Source organism: Halyomorpha halys, unplaced genomic scaffold (assembly GCF_000696795.3).
Source record: "Halyomorpha halys isolate HHAL.00 unplaced genomic scaffold, Hhal_1.1 Scaffold346.1, whole genome shotgun sequence".
Classification (NCBI taxonomy): Eukaryota; Metazoa; Arthropoda; class Insecta; order Hemiptera; family Pentatomidae; genus Halyomorpha; species Halyomorpha halys.
The window spans coordinates 297781-308047 of record NW_027106417.1 but is presented as its reverse complement, the minus strand read 5'-3'; the positions used below and the strand labels follow the sequence as shown (position 1 = coordinate 308047).

The window sequence follows — 10267 nt, the reverse complement described above, 5'->3', positions numbered from 1 at the left end:
AAAATAACACAAATGATTTTCCAGGCAACCTTTATTTACATTTGATTTTCATACATACAGTCTTATAAATCAAATTAATCAAGGAATACTAATTGTAACATTCTTAAAAATAAATAAAAATATCTTAGAAAACTTAAACATTTAAGTTAAGTTATTTCATAAGTAGTGAACCTGAAATTATCCTGAAGGCAATACTGTTTCCTATATCACATCAACCTAGTAAAATAGAACAGAACATACAGATTTCAATATATCAACATTCAATGTTAAACTTTTAAACTTAACATATTTTATCGTGTCCTAATAAGGATAAGAGTATTGCTCACATACTAACATACATCCATAGTACAGCTTCAATTAAATTATTTTCATTAATTTGAATATCCTAGGAATAAAAAAAAATGAATAAAAATTAAAGGAGTCAGTTTAAAGATAAAATAAATTGATTTCAAACTTGTCATGAATTTATAAAAATACATACAATTAGCCAGTATAAAATTGAGAAATTTCCAAAAGCATTTCATTGATAAGCTTCCAATCTTAAAATAGACAAAGTGTTACACCAGAATTTTTTCTCAGAACTGTTCCAATTATTCTCGTAATTACAACCATTACTTCTATATTAGTCTTTTCCATAGATAAATTTGGAATAAACTAACGAATTAATGCATTAATATTAAACAGATATATATTAATAATGAAATCATTAGGCATATCGTAAATACTTTCTTACAACTTTAGTAGGAAATCAATTGAGAATAGTGAATAGCAGACAATTCAAATGAATAGAAACTGTTAAACAATGAATTCATAAATGAATGTTCATTAAAAAAACTTCAAGGTACCAATCAGAAAACATAGATTATAAAATAAAATGTACACAAGATTATACAATTGATAACAATTTATATACAATTGCAACATCACATCCATTTTATCACATCTACATTTACAATTAAATGCTATAATTACTTTATTCATACACGATACAATAATTCAAGGTACAACAGAGCGAGCTGATTTTACTTTGGACAGTTTAAATATAATTGTTTAATAACAAATTTTATGTTCATGAATTCGATTGAATACAAACTGCTATTCTTCACAAAGGCTGAAGGATTGCGACCTGAATCCTTGAACTGAATGGAAGGCAACAGGATAGTTTAGATAACGTAGGTCTAAAAATAACTCTGACCACTCAAGTAATTATTAATGTATCATCTGTAAAAATTAGCTTATATTTCTATATCAAACATTAATGCTATCCTCAAAATGAATTTTCACCTTTTACTTTTCATATTAAAAAATAGTTATAATACAAGGTGGTAAAGTTAGTAGTTATATACAAATAAACTAGAGTGAATATATTAGAGATCTCATGATAGTACAGAGTAGAACAAAATTAGCAATTAAAAAATAAATAACTTTGAATACTTAATTTCAGGTTATTATAGTTCTATTTTCAGATATGATAAAATGAAAAAATTCACATCTAACTGATCCTTGCACAACAGCAAACTATTCAGGAAGCTTGGAGCTTCTATTGGAACACCAATAGACTTAAGAACATTAATATTCACTTTTCCATCTTTTTATTTTTATTTCACAGCAATTTTTTAATAGGAGACATATGTAACGTTATTACATTCTTTTAAAATTTGATTTCAATCAAAGAAAACAGAAAAAATATATTTTATTGACTTTGTGAAATGTGTTGATGAATTAACGAATCATCCCATAGGCATTGCCAAAATAGCAGAAGTTAAATGCCTTTTAAACAAGTTATTTTGGCAGGTGCAATAACAGGATCTGCAGGTGACCCACAAGATGCTGAGTGGTCATAAGATAAAATTCAGAATGTCCGAAACGTCAATTAGATTTAAAAAAAACTATTAAAGGGAAGTGCCCGAAAGTCATGAAAATTGCCTACCATGCTCGCCAGACTAGACTCCAAATAAATGAGCCATTTGTAACTGAAGTAGTTAAGCCACAGCATCAGTGTCCCGGTTCGAATATGGGGTCAACTTTTATTTCTGTGGCGGTCCCATGACACAAAAACTTGACTCCCCGCCTTGGTTAGAATAAGTTGGTTACCTTTCGATAACTCCCTCATATATAAGAAATGACCAGGAATAGGGTCATAAAAAAAAAGAATCCACATAAACTATATTTTTCCTTATATTAATTGAAGGGCTAACTCATGAAAACAAAACATCTGATATAAGATTATTAATTAAAGTGGTTAATTTTAAATTAGTAAAACTTTCTTAAATTTTAATTGAATAAAATTTTCAACTGATACGGGCATGAAATGAATGCTAATTCAGATTAATCTTAATGGACAACATATTGCTTATTTTACTCATATCCCAGTACTTTGTTAAAATAGCTTTTATGTAAAATCCATTACTATGAAAATTTAATTTTTTGTTTTTAAGTTTTTTTTAGGAGATGGTAGGGGCGTAAATTCATTTTTACAAATCATTATAAATATCGCTTTATTGATTATAAATATAATTGTTGAGCAGTGCAGAAGATCGTTGTTCACGAGACAGTAACAACTCAAAAACAGTTTATATCTATTAATTTAGCAGCAATTCTTCAACGATGTTAGCAGCATTCTGAATACCACAAGTCGATGAATAATTTTAAACAAATTTTCTTTTATTGAGTATTAAAGGTGAGATGTAATGAGAAAGATGTTATATAAATGAAAATTGAACTCCTTTTATACTATAATAATAAGGTTCTTAAACTAAACTTTTAAATTTATTTGTGAAATAAAAACTTAAATAATTGAAAAAATAATAATAAAAACAGAACACTATTAAACAGGATCTAATTTTTAATGCTAAGTAATAAGCTCGTGGCGGTTACTCCCCAAGAACTAAATACGCACTAAATTATATTTAATTTTAATTTATTTTCAAACATATTTTATACAAACATACAAAACGTAATGTAAAATATAATAAAGAAGATTTACACAATGAAAATTTTACAAAGCCATCTCAAACCTATTTGGTCCTTATATTACTTCTGAAATAATAACAATAAAATAAAGACCAATAAAACAAAAAAATCCTACAGGTCAGTTATTTTTAATTTAGTTTTAACATCCTTTGCCCACGAAACTTGATGAACTAATTTGTCACAACTAACGACAGACCAAAAATCCCCAAAAATAGACATAGAGTATGACAAATATCACAAAGTTTCAAGAAATAAAAAACTTCAGACAAATAAAAAATGAAAAAGAAATAATATATTTTTATATAAGACATAAAACGATAGGCAAGGAGAGAATTATTGTACATTTTATGTATATGATTGGTGACGAGACCATTGAGAACAAAAAAAAAAAAAAAACTCTTCATGTAGTCTTCTTGCCAAGAGCACGTTGTGTTTGCTGCGTCTTGCTCGCCTTCGCAGCCTCCTTTTCCAATCGCTCTGCTTCCCTTCTCTTCGCGGCTTCTTCTCGCTGCTGTTTCACAATGGCAAGGCGAGCGAGATCTGCTTGTGCCTGTGCTGTCCTGCCTTCTGCGTGCAGCTTTTGATACTGGGCGGATGCTCTGGCTTTCTCTATTTCCTCTCTGTAACATAACACCAATTTTGTATTTTGAAAAAAAAAAAAAAAAATTGAAGTTACAAATGTAAGTTATAATCTGACAATAACATAGCAAAGGTCAACTGGGCAGATTGATAGGCATGATAGAATTCACTTTTAGAAAAGTTTTTAATGACCAGTTGTACTTGGTTAATCAAGTGACTTTTCTTTTATTTAAAATAAAGCAATATTTTTTTTTTTTATTATGTGTTGAAAATTTACATTGGGACAATGATTTGGTTGTGTAGTAGATGAAGGAATAGGTGTGGTTTGAAGGAATAGGTGTGGTTTGAAGGAAAGAACAGATGAGGCGAATAGAGATGGGGAAATAATTTAGAAGGAGCTTATGTTCTATGAGGGGGCATATTATAAATCAATCCGTTGAGATCTAGTTTTTAATAAATGGATGGATAAATAAAGAGTGAGATCATGGGTGTAGGTTGTTTTTTTGACTTGAAAGAGAAAAACCCCCTCATGAAAACAATTCATGAGTCTTTTCAGTCTCATCTTTATCTTTATCTTGGCCTCATACATCTTGGCAAGATAGAAGGAGGAGTAAATATAGGGATCATCAGCATATTGGTGTTCTTCCCTTAGATGGCCAGGTTAGGGATTAAATTATGGAATTCATAGGTTCTCCAGGCTTCCATAGAGCTTCCTCTGTACCTCAGTTGGAGAGGAACACACCAGTCTCCTTTGCTGGAAAAACAGTTTGAATGTTTGAAGTATGCGCTTGGCATTATGCTCACCTTCTCTACACTTGCAGAGAGGACTAGAGCCAATATGGAGCTTTCAGGTGGACTCTGAGACGGTTATGCCCCGTTCGTAAGCAAAAAATGAAGACCTGTTCTCATCGAGTGAATTAGTAGATGACATGTATGAGGTTGTAACGTAGGTGGTTTCAAATCCACTGTGGCTTAATTAAACATCTTTACTTCATTGAGGCTCAGGACAGAATCGAACTGCAGACCCAAGATCACTTCCTCGACCAACTTGTATATCCTCTCGTTTCCAACCAGGCCTGTGTCCAGGGATCTACTGCAGGATGACTCTCTTGTACACGATTATCAAACTTTCAAGTTCCTTGGCAACTATTCTCAAGTATTTCTCCCCTTCAACTTGAGGGTCTGTAACACTAATTCATGACCATCTGATAACAAGGTGAGATCAACTTCATTATCAACTACATAAAGTTTTTTTTTTCTTTTAGCATGATTACTAAATATTACTGGACACAATCACAATCTTGTTAATCAATTTTGTAAAAAAAATTTATCTTTCACATCTTTATATAGATTATTTAAGATTTTAGAAAATTTGTTTATTTTAGAGGTTCTACTATATACTGTCATTTCAAATATACTTACCTTAAATATCACTCGAGATAAAACTTATGTCAAGAAAAATAAAAAGCAGAATTAAAAAAAATAATAATAATAAATAAAAAAATGAGGAATATCTTATCTCTTAGAGACTAAGTTGGGGACCAAACATATTTTAATGAGAAATATACAAAAATAATAGTATTATGACATACCGTTCCCTGCGAGATAATTCAGGCTTTGCTGGTGCCTCTGGATTAACAGTGGTCGGAGCTTTCTTAGTTTTCTTCTGGATCCTATTTGGGTTTTCGACTTCGATAAGATTTTCAACTCCTTTAACCTTTTGTGGCTGTCAGGAAAAGAACATAAAATAAGACAAGAATATAACAGCATAAGATACAATAAAAAAAAAAGATTAACTTAAATAACAAAAACTTGCAAATTTATTTCAATTTAAATAATAAATTTAGATACTTACTCCATCATCACTATCACTTTCTTCAGAATCTGAACCACTACCTTCATTTTTTTCTTCTGGTTCTGATTCGCTGGATATGTCACCTCTTTCGAGCTGTAAAATGATAAAATAATCAATAATACAAAAACTCTAATAGATATGTAACATTAGTGATAAAATATTTAAATTACTTTAAAATGTACAAAGGTGATTATAATACAACAAATTTTCAGAATTTTGTGGCAATTGGACTCGTACCAAAAAGAAAGCTTTATATTGGATGATTGTAGATTTGTAAATAAATGTTGTAACTAATTAAAATTAATATTTAAAAGAAACAACAGCTTGATATTAGAGAATTACCTCATATACTTATGTAGGAACGTCCTCAAATATGGATTAACCTCTAATATTCAAAATAATTATTGGGAAAAATAAGGAACAGAAAAAATATATGTGTAAATAAATGAAGGATTATAAAGAAAAAACATTAATAATCAATAATTTTTTTTCAAATTTTAGCTATCAGTGCCATCTATTGGAGTTAAACGAAATCTTCCTACACATTTATCCATTAGATTCCCTTGGCCCGAATGGGTCCCTTGGTATTACAAAGAAACTAATAACAACCGTACAAAATTTCGAAAACTAGTTTTTGACAGAAACATATAACATGGAAAAACCATCAATAATATTAAATACATTAGTTTATAAAGCAACCAGACATTTAAGAGGTAAAGAATGGTACATCAAATTTTTTAAAACATTTCAAAATCACTGAAGAATTATCTAGAATACTTAAATATATGTAAACCATCTTCTATACTTAATAACTTAAAGAGTCATGTTAGGTTACTAGCTTGTAGTTTGTGTTTCAATTGTGTATTAATATTGTTCCTCACAAGTTAGAAGATCAACAAAACACTCAATAGCCAAACTTTCACTTTTCATTCAATTTAGGCATGTTGTAATAAATTATTTTAAACAAAACTTAGAAGTAAAAGTAAACAATGAAATGAAGTTTTGGAAGAAAAGGTTATAAAGCAAGTTACTCAGAAAATCTGCTAGGACCTCTTATGCATTTGTATGCACATGGTAAAACATTTTGCAATTAACACATCATGAAACCCCTATTGTAGGACATTGGTCTGGACCTAATAATATGTACGTATCATGTATTTTTCAAGGTAAGCTGGTTGTAAATACAGTTAATCAACTTCTCATATTCTTACCACAAACTGTAGGAGTATCCATGATGTGTTAAATGTAAAAAGTTTTACCATGCTAAATCTTATAAGTATAGCATTGTGAGCAGCCCTATTTAAAGTCATGTTAAAGGTTAAATGCATGATGAGTGCTCCTGGCGGATTTTCTGAGCAACTTGTTTAGTAACTTTTCCGGCGAAAACTTCTTGTTATTGAGTACTTATAACTTAGTTTATTAGGACTAAAGGGTGTAAAACTTAACAGGGTAAAAACCTCTAAGATTTGTTTAAAGTAATTTATTACAACATGCCTAGAGTGAGTGAAAGGTGTTAGTTATATGAAAGATTGTCTTGTTCAAAAAACATCCCAAAACAATACTAAGACAATCAAATCATAAACTAAGAGCAAGTAACCTAACATGATAACAAATAAAATGGTGCAGAGCTCAGCTGGTCTTTTGCGTGACATCATTCCCTATTTAACAAACCTAGTAACAGACTCTCAATCATGTTATATCGTTTTAACGTGGTAAAAGAAGGAAATATTTCTCTATTTAACATAACTTTTTCCATTTAACACCCTTTAACATGTTAAACTAAAGATCATGAATTTTGTATTGTATAATGGCCATCCACAAACTGAGGTATGAATCATTAAGGGGTGTTTGCGATGAAATTTAATCAGTAACATTGCTATATCTACTGTTTACGCTAGTTAATACCAAAATGTTATTAGTATTTTCAATAAATCTCTGTTAACAAAATTGGAATTATATGATCGGGCAATTAAAACCTCAGTAATTCAACACTAAAAACACTTATGTTTTTTTTTTAGAAAAAAATAGTTAACACTATTTTTTGATATTGTCTATTTTGTCCGGATAATTAATATTCATTGATCTCCACAGTGGACAAAATAAAATTCACACAGTTGATAACGTAAGTTATTTCTGATGATTTTTAAAATAAATAACATTCAGTTATAAAACCTAAAAAAAACAAAGCAAAAACGTATCATCTCATAGGCGTTGATGACCAGAGGGTTTTACGCCTTTAAGCAACAATCAACAACAACAACAAAACAAAAACATATAATTGGAAGTTTTATATCACAGTTTAGAAAAAAATTATTATATAGCCCAAAAATTCCAAATGCTTCTATCAATACAACAATCCACATTTGTAGTTGTTTTATTATCTTATTCTAATTAACAATTTCACCATTTGGTTGTGCATAACTCCATCCCGGAAAAAAAAATATCACTCCTCCCATTCTTCTGTGAACTCTTCATAAGTCATGAGATTATAAACTAGCTCTATTTTTTAAGCCTTTTTCAGAATTATGGTGTGAGATGTGTGCAATCTCTAATATGCATTTATGAGATCTCACCTTTTTCTCCCTGAAGATGTTTAAATTGAAGAAATGTACTAATGTTACTAAAACAATTTTCAACAATTCGATATATTTTATGCGTTCTTTTTAAATATTTCAATAATACCCTCACCACGATCCTATTAATGAATGTTCAATGAAAGTAAACATTTTTACTAATATTGGGAGCTCATTTACTTTTCTCTGAGTTCAATGGTTTCTTTCAACTTGCGATCAGATTTAATTTCTAACAATCTCTTCCAATCCTGTATTTTCTAGTAAGAAATCATCCAAAAGTATTAAAATTTTAGTTATAAAAAAAATAACGAGTAATCATAATAATATACATGAAAAATCAAACAGTGCTTTAAGTAAAGGATGAAAAATGTGCAGAAGGAAACAAACAATATAAATATATATTTTTTTAAAATATTTCATTTATTTTTTTCATAACTAACATGCTTATCTTTTGGGTAAATTCTTACAATTATTATTCTAATAATTTTTGTTGTTATGTACGGTTGTAATCTTGTTCTGTTTTTAGTACATAAAGGTCTCAAAATTCAGGTAAAACCTCGGCACAAATAAATGAGTTACACTCATCTATGTTAATTTCTACTCACTGCACCCTCCTACCATCCACTCCTCCTCAGATAGATTATTCCTCTTTTATTGGCTAACTATAGTTTAAACTATAGTTTGAAATATTACCTTCAAGTCCATGTTTCGATTAGATTCATTTTTATGAAATCGATAATTCAATTTATCATTAACTAATATGCAATTCTACTGGTCTTATGGGGCAAAAGGGTATGAAATACTTTCAATTATGAAAAATAGTAACAGTTGTGGAGCAAGGGTAAAATAGTTTATCTTTAGAGAAGTACTGATGAAATCATTAAAAAAAATTAAAACACTTTCTAAAATCTTTATAGACAGTCATGAAAGTGGGATATGGACCATCATTGAATGAATAAATAATAATAATAAAAAAAAAAGATCTTAGCAATTTTAAAGAATACACTAAACTAATTTTCAAATTCCCTATCACTACATTATTTCTCTCAACAGAAATCTGCACTTACCCCTATTCTCATATTTTCCTGAAGAACCTAAAGGCAAGCACTAAAAAAAAAAATTAAAAATTTGCCAAGGGGAAATATAAATCACTAAGTATTTTAAAGAACAGTTTCTGATGTAACACAAAAATTAAAATAAGAAAGTTGGCCCAGAAAGGAATAAACACTAATAAAACTATACAGCAGAAGATGAAGGATGGAATATCCTCTTTTTTGATAAAAAAAAAAAGTTGTTTTTTATGTATAGATGATTTTAGTTACATTTTTATTTTTATGTAACAATGTTCAATATTGCTCATTTATGTTATTGAACAAAAAAGCAAGCTAACCAATTTTCATCAGTCAAATATGAAGTAAAAATACGTTATTAAAAATAAAGAAGATGGCAGTGCACGTCCTTCCGAAGTCTGTTGAATTCCTGTTATGTTGAGAACATAGATTAAAATTTTATACAGTTTTGTTATTTTTGTATCACAATTGTATTTGCAGTAAATTTAAGAAAAAATAGAAGTCAAGAATAAGTACTGAATAAAAATATTCATAAAGAAAATCATAAGCAAAAACTCAAAACTGTTTTGCTAAAATCGATGTTTACATCAAACCCTAGATGTTTGATATAAACATCGATCGAATGAAAAAGCTTTGTTTAGGTCAGTGGTTGTCAGGACAGTGGAGGAATTGGACATCTCTTGGAAGAGGTGAGGCAGAACATCTTTTGACTACGTCAGTGGTAGACATCTAGAAAAAGAAGAAATCAAAGAGCCATCCAAGAAGAATAAGGTACTCTTTGTTTGGATCGTCGGTGGATGATAAGTGTGTTGAAAACGTTTAGAGGACCAATGCTTTGTTTACAGCCAGTGTTTGTTTGTGCGATAGAAGACAAAGAAAACGATCAGTCATCATATAAGAGTATAAATTTGTTAGTTTAGCTCAACATGTAATTTAGTATATTTATTAAAGTTAAGTGTTCTAATTGACTAGAAAACCCTCCCTGAGAATAAGAGTCCATAATATTATATATAATTTTAAATAAAAACTCTCATATCTATTTAATATTTAATCTTTTCATTTAACCTTGTCATCTTCAAATCTATATTTTAGATATGAGAATAAGTAAAAACTATTAATTTCCCTTTAATTTACTTAAAATAAATCTTGAATTTTACAATTAATAATCAACAGGTTGGAAATGATATTTTTAGAACTCGTTATACTTGAGCTTATCG

The 10267-nt window shown here is 29.3% G+C and overlaps 1 protein-coding gene across 1 annotated transcript in view; it reads right to left on the bottom strand.

Moving 5' to 3' along the window:
• Positions 1-2481: 2481 nt before the first annotated feature.
• LOC106681539 (28 kDa heat- and acid-stable phosphoprotein) overlaps positions 2482-10267 on the bottom strand; it is a 10198-nt gene continuing 2412 nt past the window's right edge. The window contains exons 3-5 of the mRNA XM_014421888.2: positions 5408-5500; positions 5145-5278; positions 2482-3593 (exon numbers count right to left, since the gene is read on the bottom strand). Coding sequence (XP_014277374.1) covers positions 3374-3593; positions 5145-5278; positions 5408-5500 — 447 coding nt within the window. The 3' untranslated portion in view covers positions 2482-3373. The remainder of the gene's footprint in view (positions 3594-5144; positions 5279-5407; positions 5501-10267) is intronic.